Below are 20,553 nucleotides of genomic sequence, written 5' to 3' on the forward strand. Positions count from 1 at the left end.
TGAGTATTAGGATGCTTTGCCTCACACATGATCTCTTTGTGGCGAAAGTAGCTTGCCGCACGGATGACTTCACCTTGCTAACGTGCGTTAACAGGGGTCAGATATTGTCTCATCATCACATTTGGATATGATTCGAAGCGCCATTGAGGAAACCCGTTATTTCACAGACTGACAGAACTTAAAGCAGAAGAAACGGGCGTACAACATTGTGAATGTGTGCTCGACCGAGAGCGTTTGCAAACGCGGCGGGTCATTTACCTCCATCAATGCTGGGACTCGAGGCACAACACCATAACAAAATGCGCTCGCCAAGCACACTACGAGCATAGTTTGCGCGCCCATGCCAAATACCAGTCCCAACCCAACAGTCGAGTGTGAACACATGCTGCAGGCGCTTTCAGTTCAACAACATGCCAGAGGGCGGATTAATCTACCTTTTGCGGATCTAAAGCAGATGTTCGGCGGAAAGTTTCTTATGCTCCTGATAACATAAGGGTCCCCGATTTCCTTTCACCCGAAGTACAATCGAACTAGGCGTCACAACGCGCGGGCCCGAGTGGCCTCGTGAGCGCACAGGCCGAGAGCCCGCGCACGTGGAGGGTACCGTCGACGAGTCTGGCCCTGGCCGGGACCAGCCTCGTCGCGGCGGAGAAAAGGCTGACCTGGGGGCACGGGTTTATTGCGACTGTACAAGGTGGGACGGGGCGGCGCTACGACGGGAAGAAAGGCGGCTGCGGGAAGACGGAGTAGGGCGCCAGGTAGGGCCCGTACAGGGATCCCGCCGAGAAGGGCGACGGCGGCGATGCCGGCAGCGCGGGGCTGTTGGCGTCCAGGCCCGGGTTCTGCTTCTTCCACTTGGTGCGTCGATTCTGGAACCAGATCTTGACCTGCGTCTCGGTGAGCCGCAGCGACAGCGCCAGGTTGAGCCGCTCGCAGACGCTCAGGTAGCGGGTCGTCTTGAACTTGTTCTCGAGAGCCACGAGCTGTTCGTACGTGAAGGCGGTGCGCGCACGCCGCGGCTTGCCCGCCTTGGGCTCGGGCTTCTTCTTGGAGCACGACGAGGACGAGGACGACGACGAGGACTTGCCACCCTTGGCCGGCGACGCGCCGCGCTCGTCGGGTGGCCACTCGGTGGAGGAATCGAGCAGCGGCCGCCACCGGAACCGCGTGCCGGTGAACTTGGCTGGGTCCAGGATGTCGTCGACCGAGAAGGCGGTCGGCTGCTTGGGCGACGAGCCAGGCTCGGCCGGCGACGCCTGCGGCTGCTGCATGGGCTCGCGTTGCTCTGGACGCCCCGCGGCATCGGACGACGCCGCACGTGACGCCGCCCCTCCGCCAGGGACCGCCTCGCTGGGGGAGGTGGGGGGCGCGCGGGGAGCGAGCGCAGCGCCGCCGCCACCGCGCGCGGGCCTCCCGCGAGGAGAAGCCAATTTTCCGCTCCTTTCACCCGGGCAGAAAATTAAGGCCGGGGCGCTGCGCTCGCTCGCGTCGCTCTCGCATTCTCATGCAAATGGCAGTCGCTCAATGGGGCGCTGTCAGTGGCGGCGGCGGGGAGGGGGTGAGGTCTTGTTTGCGCGGGGCTGCTTCAATTTGTTCGGTCAACAGTGTTCTCATCGAGATTGGCCCCCGGCCGCCGCCGGTAATTGCGCCCATTAGAGCGGCCGCGGCCAGGGCACGGGCCGCGACAGCGCGCTGCGGCCGCCGGCCAGGCTGAAGGCGCCGACCCGCACGAAGCCCGCGCCCCGGCACGCGGCCGCCGCCGGAGTCAGCTCGCAGTCGACCAGCTGCAAAGGAAGGAGCGGCCGCCGCTCGGTCAGGGGCACGTACGGACCCGCGGTCTGGGCCGAGAAGAGCAGCCGGTAGCCGCTCGTGCATCCGTCCCGCGGCTGGCGCCAGTACAGCAGCGTCCGGTTGCGCGACACACGGTGCACACGCACGTTCCGCGGTGTCGCCGGCCGCGGTCCGTGCGCGCTGCACGCCAGCACCAGGGCCGCGGAGGGCAGCGGCAGCGAGAGCTCCACCGAGAGCTCAGCGCCGGCGCCGCTGGTGCCGAACGCCACGAGCCGGGGCTCCTAAGGCGAAGGAGGGCGACAGAGCAACATTGCATCGCGCAGACGTATTGCTGCGCTGGCTGAATGTTTAAAAGCGAGCTGGACGGCACTAAGAAAAATATAAAGTACCCAGGCGCTGGCAACAGGCCGTTGGCTTTGCGCATTACGGCACGATCGTACAGTGAACCTACTACACTCGAAATTAAACCAAAGGCAAACAAATTAATGTAAACAATTGCGTTAAAATGCGTTGAAGCGTTTTCTGAGGTCAAGATCAACCCCATTTGAATGCGTAGCATCAGGAATTCATCAGTGTTTCGGGCATCGTTTCATAGAAGTGTAAAACATATTTCTTCAGGGGGGGGGGGGGGGGACCTTTCGTGCCTGTGGTCCACGGAGTGAATTAGCATAAGGCGTCTCTTTTTGAAGTTTTCCTGTGCTACGAAACAATTAGTGCTGGTGCTGTTTTACTTTCATATTATCGCTCCACAAGATGTTTTATCGAGCACTGTGTCTCCAGAGAAAAAAAAATCACGCAGAAACTTCACTGAACTTGTCAAAGTATGCGTAAGCACTGTTCCACTCGTTCATCTCCACGCAGCCCGGAGTCAATATCAAATTTATCAATCTTTATTCGACCAGTGTAAACACTTATCAACCCTTACCGGTCGTTATCAGACTTAATGGACTACATCCGACCCTTAGCAACCCTTATCGGTTGTTATAAACCTTAACGAAATTGATCCGATATTGATCAAGTCTGATTCGTCCCTATCAACCTTATCGGACATGATCGCCTCTTATCAACCCTTATCACTCCTTATCAATCTTATCGGACTTTACCCGACCCTTATCGGTTCTTATCAACCTTATCAGAATTGCTCCGACCATTATAAGCCCTTATCGCTCTTTCGCGCCTTATCAATCCGCGTCGAACCATTATCAACCGTGATCATACCCATATAATACCTCATCATTCCTTATCATCCTTATCAACTCATTGACTGCTTATCTGTCTGCGAAGCGCATGAGCCCTAAGAGAACGGTTGCATTTCGGTCGGGGAAGGAACACCCCAACGTAAGACGCGTCACGCGACTACCGAAACGCATCGAGGATGTGGCTTGTATGGCATTAAATTTCCGCAAAATTTGAATTTTCCTAATGTCTACAATGCTCCAAGTCAGGTGTACATGTGGTCCTAGAGGTGGCTTTTATTCCACCATCACCAAATCTTTCAAAAAAAGCCTTCATGGAAACTATTCTCCTTTGACGTTTGTTTTGTACCGCCGGTACAACACATTCATATGGTTCAGATATTAACCTTCTGCAAACAAGGGTGTTTAGTCCAGTGCAAGCTTCCAATAAAGGCATTCTTCTTTGTGTGTTTTCAGTCACCTTAATTTTCTGTAGCGCTTTGTTTTACTTGTCTTGCTGAAAATTCTGCTCCCATGTAATAAAGAAAAAAAAAGTAGGTGTTTAGTCTAATGGGTAAGACCTGTTCTCGCAGACTGGGGTCGTAGGGTATAAACTCACCACCAGCAACGTCTTTCCTTTCAAATTTATTCTCTTACTTTTTTATACATTAGTTTTTTATTAAATGTATTTAAGGAGAGGTTGGTGCCTATGGGTGGCGCCGGCTAATTCTCTTCTCTTACGTGATAGTTACCGTCGAAAAGTTGTCAACAATCACAAAACTGGACAAATAAACACATGAACAAACATTTACGAGCCAAGTCTCAGTACTGCAACATAAATAAATGTTCGTGCAACAGAAGAGTTCACATCGCATAAATACTAATAAATACCCAAGTGTTCACACGCAACACATGAGTTCACTCAGCATAAATGTTCACAAAACCAAGCTGTTCACACAGAAGATGTTGGGCGTTTGAATGCCGCACTCTAAATGCAACAAATACAAATGCTACATGAACACGATGACACAATGAACATGTAATCAAGGGTGCCTGTTAATAATAACAATGCTAGCAATAACTATTGCTTGACTTAGTATCTTTGTGATATTTTTTATTCCTCCAAAAATTGTACTAAGGAGAGCGCAGTGACGATTTGAAGTTTTTCTGTTGACCACGGACCTAAAATTTTTCCTAAGGATAGCGCCCGTCGATACGAGCCATGTAGTTTTTTCGAGAGCTTTTTGCGGGCAGCATCATGCTTTTTACACTGTAGAAGAAGGGCTTGCATGTCTTCTTCAGCCTCTTCGCATGAGCATGTAGCACTGCTAATTTTCTTATCCTATACAGGAAGTTTTTAGTACAGGCAGTGCCTAGCCCAAGCCTATGAAGTGTTGTTTCAATAGATCGACTAATTTTAAACGGAATATTGAATTCCATTGTCAACACTATCACCGCACGCACAGTAAAAATAAATCATCCATAGCAGTGCCATCGTTGGGTTTACTAGCACGTGCTCTTTAACCACGGATGCATTAGGAGTACAAATGAGGAAAGAGTCAAATGAATTCTCGCCAGAGTAATTCGTAAGAGTGAAGGTGTACATTCAACTCGCGTCGTTCGAACTTCTCCAGTAACCCCAGATTTCTGTTTGTAATGAATTATCCAATGGCGAGAAATTATGCATATCCCGCGCACATGTTGGAATCCAACTGAAATGAAGTTTTCGCTTAATGAAATGCTATAAATTTGCCCATTTGGCTCCTGCCTCTTCGGCGCAAAGAAAACTCTCGCACTAATCATGCACTCGCGCACCCGTGCTACGCAGTGAGACATATTTTATATTGACTTGTATTTCTTAATTTCTTCTGATTAATTTTTAATGTACCGGAAGAATTTTGGGCCGATCGCCCGTTGTGAGTAGGTGCCGTAGTATGGAAATTATTATCATCATCAACACGCAGCGATCATCTCAGAGAGAGAGAGAGAGAGAGAGAGAGAGAGAGAGAAACGTTTATTGATGCAGGGGTCGGAGCCGCTTTAATCCAAGGCCCCGCTGGCCTCGGCCGCCCGCTTGACCTGTCGTATGCAGGACTGTTGTCCCGCCAGGTCTGAGCTGGTTAGCTGTGCCTCCCATTGCTCAATTGTGTGGTGTGTTTTATCAAACGGGTGTGTTTCTTAATTTCTTCTGATTTATTTTTAATGTACCGGAAGGCTTTTGGGTCGATCGGCCGTTGTGGGTAGTGTGCCATAGCGTGGGCATCATAAGCATCAACACGCGGCGACCATCGCAATGAGCCAGTTGGTGTTGGCACGAGAGAAGTGTGCGTGCGGTGGTGGCCTATAGTATGTTTTCCATACGACTGCATAGTCTATGGAAAACTTGTGGGCAAGACGGGAATGCCGAAATAATGTCCTCAAAAGTACATTTATCTCAGATGATTCGGCACTTAAAGGACATTTACGATCAAAATGAATGTCATCAGGTTTGATTAGCTGTACGACTTCGCCTTTCTATAGTTTTTATTGCGGTGAAAGGTGTTGCTTTGTATGATGTTTTTTTGTATGTACTGCTCGTTGATCTGTCATTAGTTATGATCATCTGTTGCCCATAACACTGTAAATAGTTCCTGTATATACATCATTCATTGTAATAAACACCGTGTAAAAATGTGGCTTTGTCCTAATGGTTAGAGCGTCGCGTTGCCGCGGGGGGGGGGGGGGGGACTCAGGCTCGGATCCCGCCACCGGACGCACTAATTTCTTTTTTAAGTGAATACGAATCTACTCGGTGATAACTCGACCACAGACAGACAGACAGACGGACGGATGGATGGACGGACGGACGGACGGACGGACGGACAGACAGACAGACAGACAGACAGACAGACAGACAGACAGACAGACAGACAGACAGACAGACGGACGGACGAACGGACTGACTGACTGACTGACTGACTGACTGACTGACTGACTGACTGACTGACTGACTGACTGACGGACGGACGGACGGATAGGCGGACGGACAGACGGACGGACCCTGACGAAACCATGGGATGGTATACGCAAAGAAAGCTTCGCTTTAAAAAGTATCCGACGGTAGATGGCGCTCTCTTTCTAAGATTGCGGTGCCCTCGCCAAAACGCTCGCGCTTACATGCTGCAGAAATGCTGCTCTTAAACGCGGTGCGAACACTTTAATTATACCAACGTGGAGGGCGTTTTCCATCATAAACATGAAGTGTTGCCTTTCTTCGAGGTTGGCTACTGCAATCATGCTAATGTTTGAGTTGGCCTCGCGCGGCAAATCGACCGCGTGCGCTACTGTTAATGTGCATGGCATTCCTCGCATTGCCAGACCAGTTTTTTTCCCCGGCTATCTAGCAGTCTAGTTATCCCACCAAAAATGTTGGCCGATCCCGAAGTTTTTGCAGTTTCAAAGTTTGGGCCGTTCGCGTTGGTATGTGCCACTGGGTATGTGCTGCTATTTAATGGCCCTCTTTGACGTCAACTTGGGTCACTGTGTATGTGCCAGTGGGTACGCGCGGACTTTCCGGCGGCGCCGAGAGGAGGCGTAGCTTGTGGAGGGACAAGCTCTAGAGAGCAGCCTGGCTGCAGTACACACCTCACATTACGCGTTTTGCCTAATCGCATTAGCTAGTCATCGTAGATTAGTTCTGGTCGATGTCTTTTGTGTAGAACTTATTTTTGGAACCTTTCTTACCGTGGCTGCTAACTGTCGTGTGCTGGACGAGTATCTCGCCGCTCGCATGAATTTCGCTGTGATACATGAACGCCCTGTCAAAGCTATGCAACCGCCAGGCTAGGTATGGAACATGTTTAGTTCCTTTACTACGTGTTTCAGAGCACCATTGATGCCGCGCGCAAGCGGGAAGCCAGGTCTGCTTTTAAATATAAGCTCTTCTAGCGGAGTTCACACGGGTTGCAGTGTCTGGAATCTCGGTATCTTGTAACAACTGCTAGAAAAAATAAACGGCTCTTCCAGGAAAAAAAGAACGGACCTCCTAAGCGTCGTAGCGAGTCGAAAGAGGTATCACTATGTAGGCCTCAATAATTCAAGAAGCGAGAATTAGTCGCAGAGTAGGTAAAATTAACGGTCGGGTTGTAATTAGCGTCAGTATACTTGGAAATCAAACACGGTGCAGTATACCCCTGTAAAGGGTGCACCGTTGTAGAGGAAGGCATGTTGGGGCAAAGCCGCCTGACGGCATCCTTTTGGGCAATGGAGCGAGTTCGCTCGCACCAAGCATGGCTTACGCGAGACGATGGTGTCTGGAAGACGGCTTCCGTGGTGCACACAAGAAGCGAAAATTAGTCGCAGAGTATGTGAAATGAACGGTACGAGCGTCATTAGCGTCAATAAAGAAAGGGTCAACCAAGTGTGGACACTAAAGAAGACAAGGTCGATGTAATCGCGCGTGAAATACGGTGCGAATAAGATACGAAATGAGTGAATAATAAAGACGAGAGTCGGCTAACTATGCGCGAGAGTCACCTGAGCAAGCAGAAAGTCACGGTGGGTAGCAGTACTACCAGCTTTACAATGGCGGGCAAGAATCCCGACCAACTTTAGCCTAACGATTGCACGCCTGGCATCACAAAATTGTATATAAAGAGGCGGATATCCCTAGTGATTGAAACGTTGATACGCTGTTGTTTTTCCCTTCAGAATGTGGCATACAGTCGAGAGCAAAAGGTTACGAACGACGCGAGCCTGCACCAAAGCCCATGGACCTGATAAAAGTATATATATCTATAGCGACAACTGTAGGCAGCTCGTGGTTTGTACCATGGCCAACAGACTTAAATTGCATGTGCCTAATGCGTCGAGTTACATTAAGCAGCCATGTGACATTAGGTGGAAAATCCGCTGGTTCGGTGTCTCTTACAAAGCCGTTCGCTAATAGTTTTCCCTTTCTCTTCGCATGAACTAGCAGAGGCGGGTCACCACCTGCTGATGTGTGTGTCTTTACGATTGTGGAAGCTATGTATGGATGTTTACTGATTGGTTGCGAACAGAGAACAATTATTGTTTGGGCGGAGTGCGTGACCTGCTCACGAGCCATATCAGGGGGCGCGCTGAGGTCATCGTCCAATAGCGTAACTCGGCGGCCATATCAAACCTTGTCGCTGCTTGTCGAAGATCCACCGGTTTTAGTGCTGAACTGCATCTCAGCGCCACCAATCGGTGCGACGCCTGTCATCGAGAGCGGCGCTAACGTATCTCTTCTTTTCGCCAGCGTGTCAATTTTCACGTACCATGCGAGACTCTTCTACTTCCTTGTTCTCCTCCAAAGCGCCTCGCCCAGTGGCATGCACTCATAGCCCAACGGCACGCGTCTGATATGAGTTAGCTTACATTATGAAGTTTTACGCGCCAAAACCACGAAATGACTATGAAGCACGCCGTAGTGAGGGACTTCGGAATAATTTTGACCACCTGGAGTTCTTAAACGTGCACCCGATGCACGAAACACTGGCGTAATTACATTTCGCCCCCGTCGGAATGCGGCCGCCGCGGCCGGGATCTGATCCCGTGAACTTGTGAATAGCAACGCAGCGCTATAGCCGCTATAAGCTGAGGGCGCTTTAAAATTGTTGAGGATCCCGTCAGCGAAAAACTTTTATAGGGCCCACGGGAAGTACGGGGTCCGGACCTCCAGCCCCCTTCGCCTATAATTTAATCTGGCCCTCGTGACGCAATATGTGGGACCAGACTAGTTGGTAATCCATTATAAGAACAGCGCAACAGCGGACGAAGGACGGAAAGAACAAATGACCGAACACAAGCGTCGCTGGCGCACCGGAACTGTCGCGGAGAGGCCTTGTGGCCCGCGATAACGTGGTTCGTAAATTTTTTGCTCTGGACTGTACACCGAACATTGCGCCGCACAGGCAACCACCCTTTGCACGGAGCGCGCAGCGTCGACTACCCTCGTGCGAGAACGCCGTGCGCCATACGGACGAGAGTTGACAGCGCCATATCCGTTCGCTGAGCGGAGGCACCGGCATCCATGGCATAGCTGTTATCCTGAGGTCTGGCGCTGTCGATGTAGATGGCTTTGTTAGTGTGTAGCCGTTCGCAGTACGTACCTCGTTAGCCCTGATGTGGTCCAACTGGAGCGCGCTGGGGAACGGCGGGCAGCCCTGGCGCACCCAGGATGCGTACGGATTGGTCAGCTGGTTGTCTACCTGGTACACAGCCCACGATGAACCTGCGCACAAGAGCCGCTGTCTCGTTGCGGAGTGGGTCTTTGCGAGTGTGACTACATGAGAATATGCGGCAAAGCCTAAGCGAAAACAGAAATTTGAGCTATTTTCAGGCCTTTTCTGCAATGTCTCTATTGGATTTCTCTAATGTCCGTATCGTCTCCCTTCGGGTGTTGTGATGAGAGCTTCTTTGAAGGTAGCAGTTACGTAAGGGCTGATTTGGTGCGAATAAAAGACAAAGCCACTTCCAGACAGAGGTGATCGCTTTACACGCAATAATTTAAGAAAAAAGATGCAGATCCAACGTACAGTTTGAAATCTATGTGACACGAAGCTTTATCGAAGCTGTTAAATACATGCTTTACAACTAACGGCGAGTTCTATGTAATTATTTAATGGAATTAAGAAGCTAATAATAAATAAAATAAAACAGTCAATTAATAAATAGAACAGAAAGAAAAGGCTATGATATTGTCGTTTCCCTACCGACGCGCATGGTCTACAGGTACACAGTCCAGAAATCTCTAGTGCTTGCTGCCAGCTTCGACCGGTTGACCATATGCTAATATGGTTGCTAATCCAGCAGTCTGGTTGACCATACGACTGATTTTTGTACTTTGCCATTACAGATGTCTTAAAAGTTATGTGTGTTATTACCAGAAAAGAAAATGGTGGTGTTATCGGCATGTGCGAGTATATAAAGTTTTCATTGCAATTCATAGGTATACGACATCATCATTATATAAAATAAACAATAAATGAGCCAATATACTCTCGTGCAACTACCTTCATAACTTGTGACCTTTAATTATTTATTTCGACGATTTCTTGCCATACACATGGGCAAGATTTTATTAGCTCCAGTGTGCAAACCCTTATCCCATAATAGCTTATTTATTAGAAGTTTGTGCTTAACTAAATCAAGTACCTTTGTATAATCAACATACAGTCCAACCGTTATAGATTTCAAACTATGTAATAGTGTACTCTTCTTGCTGATGTAATGCCATTTCAGAGCATTTATTTTTGTAAAAACACCACCACCAACAACAACAACAACAAGTAGCTGCTCCAAGAGTCAAGGCGACTCCCAAACTCTGCCTATAGTATTATGCCTGGGGCTGTTGGAATCGCACCGCTGGCACGAGTTGTTGGGAACTCGGCGCTGACGCCCGTTGTTGCACCTGGGTCGCAAGCCCCAAGGGTAGCGTTGGCCTGGCGGCCTGGGGCACAACTGGAAGCATCCGAAGGTCCCGGCAAAGCATGAGTCGACTGGTAACAACAAAACAACTTGTTTATTCTAACATCGCAAAGAGTTGGCGGTCAGGTCGACCGAAGTAGAGAGACGGGAGTGCACGTTACCCAACAGGAGAAATCGGAGCCTCCCTTGGCGTCCGGGGGCAGCTGCTTTTATACTCTCGCAGTTGAGGGCAAGAAGGAACCCCTCTATAGACGAGCACGTGACTGTGCCGCTCGGGCACAATGGGATGAGAAGGTGGCGCAGCCGTCATGCCGGCGCCGTTCGGGCACAATGGGAAGAGAAGGTGGCGCATACGTCGTGTCGGCGCCGGTCAGACCCCCTGGCTTCACAGTTGGGGGAGCTCCTCTCCCCGGCTGCCGCGCTTCGACAAGCGTGGGCACCAACATGCACATACACACACACACATGAAGACACGTGGCATTGGAACATGCCTGGACGCGCTTGGCGGGGAGGCGTAGCGGCGGCGCCGAACGGGCCAAAATGTCTGCCGCTTTGAACGAAGCCCCAGCGTCCGTTGCATCCGCGCCGGCTATACCGCGCGTCGTAGGCGAAACGTAACAGACCGCCCCGCCGGGGGAAGGAGATCCCGATGGTCAGGGGACTGCATCCGCTGTCCGGAGGGATGTCGCTCGATGATGCTCATAACCGAAGTCGGGCGTCCCTCGACGTTTCTTGAGCGCAGCGCACAGAGAAGGCCTCGTTCCCTCGTTCAGGTTCGCACAGGACACTGCAAAGTGACTTCGGGAGAGTTCACATTTTTGTTCTCGTTCCCGGCAAGCGTTAGAACTACGCTGAAACTCAACCGCTCAGTCAGCAAGCACGGCACAACCCTCACTAAGCCCTGCCAGGCTCTTTCCCCTTCTATACCACTGCCTAGTTCCTTACAGTAGTCTAGCAGCACTCAGAACGCGTCCACAAATTGGAAAATTGCACTAGAAAGCATGTCATCACTTTGAAACACTAAACAAAAGCAATATGTTAAAAATCCTGCCTCAGGAAGAAAAACATCAGTAACAAACAATTTTGAGGCTGATTCCTACGTTAGGGGCTTCGACTTAAGCCATCGGCGTTACCGTTGAGACTCCCCTTTTTGTAACGCACCTCAAAGGAATATTGTTGCAAAGCGAGGCTCCAGCGCAGGAGGCGGCCATTTTTGGGAGAGATGGTCTGCAGCCATTGGAGAGGGCAGTGATCCGTCTCAATGATAAACCTCGAGCCGGCTAGATAGCATGACAATTTCTGAACGGCCCACACGAGACACGCACACTCTTTCTCGGTGGCGCTGTACGCCTGCTCACGACTGGTCAGCTTACGACTAGCATACAGGACGGGGTGTTCTACTTCTCCATTTTCCCGTTGGCACAGTACAACGCCCATGCCTCGCTCACTAGCATCGCACTGAACTACGAACCCTTTTGTGTAGTCTGGCGATCGTAGCACAGGCTGGCTTGTTAGGGCGCTCTTTAGGGCGCTAAAAGCTCTTTCCTTTGTCTCGTCCCATACGACTGTTTGGGGCTCTGTTTTTCTAAGAGCATCCGTCAGGGGAGCCGCGATATCAGAGTACCTGGGGATGTACCTCTGATAGTAGCCGGCGACACCTAAGAACGACCGAATATCGGTCTTCGTGCGCGGTTGCGGGAAGTCTCGCACAACGGCCACCTTTATTTCAGAGGGGCGGCGACGACCCTGACCAATCACGTGACCGAGGTAGACAACCTCGGCCTGTGCTAACCGGCACTTGGGAGCCTTGACTGTCAAGCCCGCTTCGCGCAGGCGGGTTAATACTGCCCGCAAGTGTGCCATATGCTCAGACCAGGATGCGGAGAATATCGCTACGTCGTCTAAATACGGTAAAGCGAATTCTTGCTGTCCCCGCAACACTTTATCCATGAGACTTGAAAAACAGTATGGCGCGTTCTTCAAACCAAAACTCAACACTTTAGGACGGAATGTTCCCATTGGTGAAATGAACGCCGCATACCTACTAGCCTCTTCTGTAAGTGGAACCTGCCAATAACCCCTGACAAGATCTAGGGTGGAAATAAACTGAGCGCTACTAACTTTCTCAAGGCGCTCCTCGATGTTAGGGATCGGATAAATTTGATCCTTAGTGATGGAATTAAGCCTGCGGTAGTCGACGCAAGGACGAGGTTCCTTGCCCGGTACCTCAACTAAAATCAAAGGGGAGGTATAATCACTCTCACCTGCCTCAATAACACCGAGCTGTAGCATTTTCTTTAACTCAGCCTCCATAATATCGCTCTGGCGGGGTGACACCCTGTACGCCTCGGATCGTACTGGCTCTGGGGAGGTAAGTTCTATATCATGAGTAAGTACAGAAGTCCTACCAGGCCTCTCAGAGAACAGACCTTGAAACTCTTGTAAGAGCTGGTGTAGTTCGGTTTTCTGCTCAGGCGACAGCGGTGCTTTACTGATTAAGTCACTAATGACTTGACCGGTGTCTTCCCTGTTCGTCACTGAGCCTAGTCCCGGAAGCTCGACCGGAAGCTCTTCAGGAACGTTTACCATCATGCACACTACTGCTTCCCTTTGTCTATAAGGTTTGAGCAGATTACAGTGGTAAACTTGCTGAGCTTTCCGCTTTCCTGGCAGACTCACCACGTAGTTAACGTCCGACAGTTTCTGAACAATTCGTGCTGGGCCCTCCCACTGCACGTCTAGTTTGTTGTTTAGCGATGTGCGCAATATCATGACCTCATAGCCCACCTCAAAACGACGGGCCCTGGCTCTCCGATCATAATAAACCTTGGCCCTCTGCTGGGCCTTTGCCATTGCTTCACCTGACAACTCCTGTGCCCTTCTTAAGCGTTCGAGGAGCTTAAGCACGTACTCCACCACGACTGGGTCGTCGCCCCTGCCTTCCCACGATTCTCGAAGCATGCGAAGCGGAGATCGCAGCGAGCGACCGTACACCAGCTCAGCTGGCGAAAACCCCGTAGCCGCATGCGGCGCGGTCCTTAATGCAAACATCACCCCAGGCAGACACAGCTCCCAGTCAGTTTGATGTTCAAAACATAATGCTCTCAACACGCGCTTCATGACGGAGTGGAGCTTCTCAACGGAATTCGACTGTGGGTGGTACCCTGAGCTGTGTAACAGCTTTACCCCACACCTTTCGAGAAAAGTTGTCGTCAAAGCGCTAGTAAACACTGTGCCCTGATCTGATTGGATTTCCGCAGGAAAACCAACTCGCGCAAATATGGACAGTAGTGCATTGACTATCTCAACTGAGCTGAGTTCTTTAAGCGGCACTGCTTCAGGGAACTTTGTCGCTGGGCAGATCACAGTCAAAATGTGTCTGTACCCCGTGGCTGTTACCGGCAGAGGTCCCACTGTATCAATAACGAGCCGTCTAAAAGGCTCCGTAATGATAGGTACGAATCTCAACGGCGCCCTCGATTTGTCCCCTGGTTTGCCCACCCGCTGACAGGTGTCACATGTCCTCTCGAAATGGTCTGCGTCCCGAAAACACCCTGGCCAATAGTACTCTTGCAATAGACGATCCTTAGTTTTCTTAACTCCTAGGTGTCCGGACCACGAACCCCCGTGCGACAAGCGCAACAGATCCTGACGATAGCATTGAGGCACGATCAGCTGATCGAACTCCACTCCTCTGCGATCTAGATACTTCCGGTACAGGGCTCCACCTCTTTCCACAAAACGCGCATTTTTCTTGGCGATACCTTCCTTGACAATGCAGCGTATGTTTTCTAGGCTGCCATCCTTCTTTTGCTCGGCTATCAAAGCCGACCGGCTGACTTTTAGCAACCTATCAAGTCCGTCTGACGTAGGCGCGATGAGCAAATCTGCAGATAGCTCTTCTAACTTTCCCTTATCGGGCATTTCCTAGTATCTGGCGCCTTCAACGCTACAGGCTCAATTTTACTCAGTTCGGGCGTGCTCTGAATATCGGCTTGCTGCGCCTCTGACCCTTTTTCATTGTTTGATAACGTCGGCCCCGCAACTACCGCCTTTGCAGCGAGCTCCCGAACCTTCGATCTGGTTAAGGCCTGAACGCTAGCCTCACCAAACAAAAGCCCCTTCTCGCGCAGGAGGTGATCGGACCTGTTCGAAAATAGGTACGGGTACTGGGGGGGCAGCATAGATGACACTGCGGCCTCCGTCTCAAGCGCTCCGAATGGTCCTTCAATAAGCACTTTTGCTACGGGCAGACACACGCTATGAGCTTCCACGGCTTGCTTGATCCATGCGCACTCGCCTGTGAACATATCGGGTTCTACGTAGGAGGGGTGAACTACATCCATCGTAGCTGCGGAATCGCGAAGCACTCGGCACTCTTTCCCGTTCACGAGGAGGTCTCGCATGTAAGGCTCGAGAAGCTTCATGTTCTCGTCAGTGCTGCATATTGACAAAAACACAACTTTTGGTTTTGTTTCCGGACACTGCGCCGAAAAGTGACCCGGCTTCTGGCACGTATAACAAACGCGCGCTTGCCTCGTCTCGAACCGCTTTCTGCGTTCGGCTTCGGCTGCCGCCGTCTCCTTAGGTTCGGTCGCACTGCTTTCACTCGCATCCGCACTACGTGTGTTCCCCTTCGCTCTCATGGGTGTGAACTTTGGCCTCTCAAACTTGGAGCCAAATTCACCCTTTTGACCGTCCTTAGCTCCGCGAGCCCGACGCGTCACAAACTCCTCGGCTAGCTCGGCGGCTTTAGCCACTGTACTAACGTCTGGCCTATCCAAGACCCAGTACCGCACGTTCTCCGGTAACCGACTATAAAACTGTTCTAGCCCGAAACACTGCAGAACTTTCTCGTGGTCACCAAACGCTTTCTTTTCTTTGAGCCACTCCTGCATGTTTGACATAAGCCTGTACGCAAACTCTGTATATAACTCACTTTTGCCTTTCTCATTTTCCCGAAACTTCCGACGGAACGCCTCCGCTGACAGCCTGTACTTCTTTAGCAGACTCGATTTCACTTTGTCGAAATCCTCTGCCTCCTCTCTATTCAAGCGAGCGACTACGTCGGCCGCCTCGCCGGGTAACAAAGTGAGCAAGCGCTGTGGCCACGTTTCCCGAGAGAACCCCTGCTTCTCGCACGTTCGCTCAAAGTTAACCAGGAACAAACCAATGTCCTCTCCAAGCTTAAACGGCCGCATCAGGTCAGTCATTTTGAGCAATACTCGTTCTCCTGCACCGTGTGCCTGACTTCCATTACGAGCGCGTTCCATCTCTATCTCGAGACGCTTCATTTCCAAAGCGTGTTGACGCTCTTCTTTTTCTTTCTCTTCTTTACGTTCACGCTCTTCTTTCTCTTTCTGTTCTTTAAGTTCGCGCTACTGTCTTTTTGCAGTCTCCCTCTCCTCAATGGTCTCAAGGCATTCCGACAGCTCGTCATCCTCAGCTTCTAAGTCAAGAATAGCCCTTAGCAGTTCTGTTTTTCTGAGTTTGTCCGAGACATCCAGACCCAACTTTCTTGCAAGCTCCAACAATTTCGGTTTGCGCAACGACTTCAAATCCATGGCTGCTCGGAATGCTGCTTTCTCTACTGCCTATTATTGTCTTGCCGCAAACTAACCCGGCAGCAACGACAACCACAATTACCAGCTCTGTTTCTGACACTAACAAAAGCCTGGCAAAGCTCAGAAGAAGAAAGTCCCGCACTCACCAAACCTCGCAGCCAAGAATTCAGCGCAGTCGTTCCGCTGCAGGCAACCAGTCATCACACAGGGCTCGTTGCACTGCTCCCGGATCGTTGTTGAACTGCTCAGCATACAGTCAACTGCATATCTTCGCTGCTGGCCTCCGTTGTCGCGATCTCACCGCTGGCAGACAGTTGTTGGAATCGCACCGCTGGCACGAGTTGTTGGGAACTCGGCTTGACGCCCGTTGTTGCACCTGGGTCGCAAGCCCCAAGGGTAGCGTTGGCCTGGCGGCCTGGGGCACAACTGGAAGCATCCGAAGGTCCCGGCAAAGCATGAGTCGACTGGTAACAACAAAACAACTTGTTTATTCTAACATCGCAAAGAGTTGGCGGTCAGGTCGACCGAAGTAGAGAGACGGGAGTGCACGTTACTCAACAGGAGAAATCGGAGCCTCCCTTGGCGTCCGGGGGCAGCTGCTTTTATACTCTCGCAGTTGAGGGCAAGAAGGAACCCCTCTATAGACGAGCACGTGACTGTGCCGCTCCGGCACAATGGGATGAGAAGGTGGCGCAGCCGTCGTGCCGGCGCCGTTCGGGCACAATGGGAAGAGAAGGTGGCGCATACGTCGTGTCGGCGCCGGTCAGACCCCCTTGCTTCACAGTTGGGGGAGCTCCTCTCCCCGGCTGCCGCGCTTCGACAAGCGTGGGCACCAACATGCACATACACACACACACACACATGAAGACACGTGGCATTGGAACATGCCTGGACGCGCTTGGCGGGGAGGCGTAGCGGCGGCGCCGAACGGGCCAAAATGTCTGCCGCTTTGAACGAAGCCCCAGCGTCCGTTGCATCCGCGCCGGCTATACCGCGCGTCGTAGGCGAAACGTAAGAGGGCACACTGCCTACTTCTGGGTTAGTTCGGCGTCATATATTAACACCGAGTGATTTGTTTCTTGTTCCGTGCCTACATTTTGAAACCTGAAGAGATGACCAAATAAAATTAAGTTTTGGAGGAATGTTCGTATCTACGATACTGGGTATGCGTTGACCCACAATGGTAACAAATGTTGTCGTTCCCTCAAACTCCGGACAGCGTGGTCCAACGCATGACGCACGTAGTTTTCAAAACTCGCGCATTTAGCAGCGTCCGTGGACGGGGAAATGCGTACTTTTAGTGACCATGGGTACGCATTGCTTGCCATTGCCATTTTATGCACTGCGGTCACATGAAGCTGTGTGTGAAAACTGTGGTGGGAGCATTCAGCTGTTAGAAAACACTACAATGCACTCAGGTGTCGCCTGCACTTGAAACATTGAAAACAGCTTTGATGGTTGTCGCTCTCACATTTTATGATGACAGCATTGTCGGATGCAATGATGAATCATGAAAATAAAAATAAAAATGTACTGGAGTCATTCAGAAGTTCGCCACAACGGTAGTCAGAGCAGGAGTTGCATAGAGTTAACGAGCATTGACTTTACCCCGTTGGTAGGGCTACACAGCAGGACGAAAAATAGGCCTCGAAGGCAAGGCACCAAACCAAAAAAAAAGTGATTGTGCTGACGACTACTCAGCTGGTGCTTCTTGAATAAGCTCATAAATTCGTATTTCTTGCATTTTACTTGTGTAATGAAGCTGTTCATCCGCTTTAAACTCAATTGTCTTCGAACATCAATTCTTTCAACGTTTGTCCTATCATCTAAGCAACCGAAAATGCAAAGAATTTTTGTTTCAGTATTGAGTGCACAAACTAGAGTATCTACTGTGGTATAATTGTTGTGGTTGAGTGAAGTGTTATTTTTCCACAAATCATTTCTTTCCTAATAACCTTAATAGAGAGAGTGTAAGAGTGGGGTTGAAGATTAATATGCAGAAGACAAAGATAATGATCAATGGCCGGGCAAGGGAACAAGAGTTCAGAATCGCCTGTCAGCCTCTAGAGTCTGTGAAGGAGTACGTTCACCTAGGTCAATTACTCATAGGGGATCCTGATCATGGGAATGAAACTTACAGAAGAATAAAAATGGGTTGGAATGCGTATGGAAGACATTGACAGCTCCTGACTGAAAGCTTACCATTATGATTGAAAAGAAAAGTGTACAATTAGTGCATTTCACTGGTGCTAACATATGGGGCAGAAACTTGGAGACTGACAAAGAAACTTGAGAACGAGTTAAGGACCATGCAACGAGCGATGGAACGAATAATGTTAGGCGTAATGTTTGGAGACAGGAAGAGAACTGTGTGGATCAGAGAGCAAACCGGGATAGCCGATATTCTAATTGACATTAATAGGAAAAAATGGAGCTAGGCAGGTCATGTAATGCGTACGTTAGATAACCGGTGGACCATTAGGGTTACAGAATGGGTGCTAAAAGAGGCGAAGCGCAGTCGAGGACGGCAAAAGATTAGGTGGGGCGATGAAAGTAGGAACTTCGCCGGCGCTAGTTGGAATCGGTTGGCGCAGGACAGGGGTAATTGAAGGCCTTCGTACTGAAGTGGACATGAAATAGGATGATGATGATTATGATCATGATGATGATGATGATATCATCTACATCTACTGAGCGATATCTCTGCCTTTCAGCAACTAAATTTATTTCTTTCTGTCTACATCTATTGAGAAAAATGGTCAACGATGGGGTTAAAATACATGCTAGGTGTAGTGCCTAACCTCTAAAGTTATATTATATAGCATTCTTCTAACCGCTTCAAGAATACTTCGCCTTGCTAAAATTCCAATTTATGCGTCGGAACACGCATTTCGAATGGGGCGAAATACAAGAACGCCCGCGCACTTAAATGTAGGTGCACGTTAAAGATACCCAGGTGGTCAAAATGAATCCGGAGTCCCCCACTATGGCGTGCCTCATGATCAGATCCTGGTTTTGGTACGCGAAACCTCATAATTTGTTTTTTTACATCCGTTGGAACTGCATAATAATTTAGTTCTAGTTGGTATGAAAATATTGTTAAACGGGATGAAAACAGGTTCCTCAGTGCGCGCAAATGATATACAGAGCAGTTGTGGATCCTATGCCGGACGACGATGATAGAGAGTTTTAGTTTAAGGAAAGCAAGGCGTTGGGGCCTTTAGCTTTTAGGTGCGTTTGCGTTTGTGTACGCAAGCAGAAAAACGTTATATGTTAGCGGCCCCAAACGGAAGCCGCAGTGAGGTCGCATGCGCTCGCAGCGCCATCGACGTCTGATCGTTGCTGCTTTATCATTTTCTAAAATAAGAAATCAAGCATATGAACTAAAGCACATTAAACTATTTTTATTAGAAGTGGTTAATATATATAAAAACGATGTCCTGTCGACACTAGGCTAAATATTTATAACATCATCTACGCGCCTACGTCACGACTGAGGCCGAGCCGAATCAATCCAAACATACGTTTGGTAAACTGTAGTTAGGCGTCTCGTGCAGCATAATCCGTTGTGGTCTGTGTTTTTTTTTATTTAGAGCCTCCCGCAAATTTTTACTTGCCATCGCTCCGGCGACAGCGTGCCGGTGTGCTCTGCGACCACGTCTTTACCACGTCGGCCGTGAAATGCACACGTGCACACGTCCTCGGCGACGCAGCCGTGTTCTCCGTCTGTGTGGCGGGATGTGCGGCTTGTCTCGGCTGGTCTCGCTTCTCGTAAGTTCTCGAACACCGCGAGGGTCACGTGGGTAACGTGAACGCTCAGGGAAAGCGATGTGTTCGGCCGCCCCAACAACCCAAGGACGCAAGTAGACGTAGCGGTCTGCGCATGCGCAGTACCGTCGCCCCTAGTTCTTGCGTATGCAAGCCGCTTGCGTCCCCTAAACTACAACTGTCTGATATCAACAAGAGGTTAACGCGTCGGGCTTTCTGCGAGTTGCGCATCAGCTTGAAAATGTATCCCCGAGACTTGCGCGTCGAATCAAATTTGTTTTATTCCGTCGAATAAGGGCAATAAAAAAAACAAAAGCGATTATTGAATGCAGCGAGTTCACAAATGTTTCAATAGTCCCTGTGTGTAATACTTTTAAATCGATAAAATGTTTACGATCAATCCGACTGCTCCCACATCTCACGGCGTCATCAAGGCAGGCGCATTGTTCCAAGCTCATTTTGCCTCGTGTCGTCCATCAATTGGCCGTCTCGGTAGCCCCATGATCCAGCGCAGCAGTAATTAATGTGCCATATAAAAATTCAGTGGCTGCCCGTTGCACTTCCAACCCCGCCGGCTTGAGAAGCAGGGTCCACACGTCGCTGTTGGATGGAGAATATCCAGTTCCTGTTAGTATGCCTAGTGCGCAAATCACGATGGCAGGACCGACTATGATGTCAACGAAGTACGGAATATAAACGTGCAGAGCGCGTGCAAAGATCATCAGCCACGTTTGTCCCTACTACATTCGGCAACACGATAGGATGCCTGCCGGCCCGCATTTTTCAAGAGTGTCTTCGTCGCGGCTGCAAGCTTGCTTACAAGC

General features: G+C 50.2%; 2 protein-coding genes across 2 annotated transcripts in view; both read right to left on the reverse strand.

Annotated features, from left to right (window-relative positions):
• Positions 1-663: 663 nt before the first annotated feature.
• LOC142566291 (homeobox protein SAX-1-like) lies at positions 664-1,271 on the reverse strand. Its single transcript, XM_075677185.1, has one exon. The coding sequence runs from the start codon at positions 1,269-1,271 to the stop codon at positions 711-713; it is 561 nt and encodes a 186-aa protein (XP_075533300.1). The 3' UTR covers positions 664-710.
• Positions 1,272-1,646: 375 nt separating this feature from the next.
• Idua (alpha-L-iduronidase) overlaps positions 1,647-20,553 on the reverse strand; it is a 495,845-nt gene continuing 476,938 nt past the window's right edge. The window contains exons 10-11 of the mRNA XM_075677184.1: positions 9,080-9,201; positions 1,647-2,072 (exon numbers count right to left, since the gene is read on the reverse strand). Coding sequence (XP_075533299.1) covers positions 1,653-2,072; positions 9,080-9,201 — 542 coding nt within the window. The 3' untranslated portion in view covers positions 1,647-1,652. The remainder of the gene's footprint in view (positions 2,073-9,079; positions 9,202-20,553) is intronic.

This window comes from Dermacentor variabilis, unplaced genomic scaffold, assembly GCF_050947875.1.
Source record: "Dermacentor variabilis isolate Ectoservices unplaced genomic scaffold, ASM5094787v1 scaffold_12, whole genome shotgun sequence".
NCBI classification, from domain to species: domain Eukaryota; kingdom Metazoa; phylum Arthropoda; class Arachnida; order Ixodida; family Ixodidae; genus Dermacentor; species Dermacentor variabilis.

Bases quoted from the DNA above. Each gene is read 5' to 3' on its own strand.
- LOC142566291 (XM_075677185.1), bottom strand. From the start codon at position 1,271: ATGCAGCAGCCGCAGGCGTCGCCGGCCGAGCCTGGCTCGTCGCCCAAG.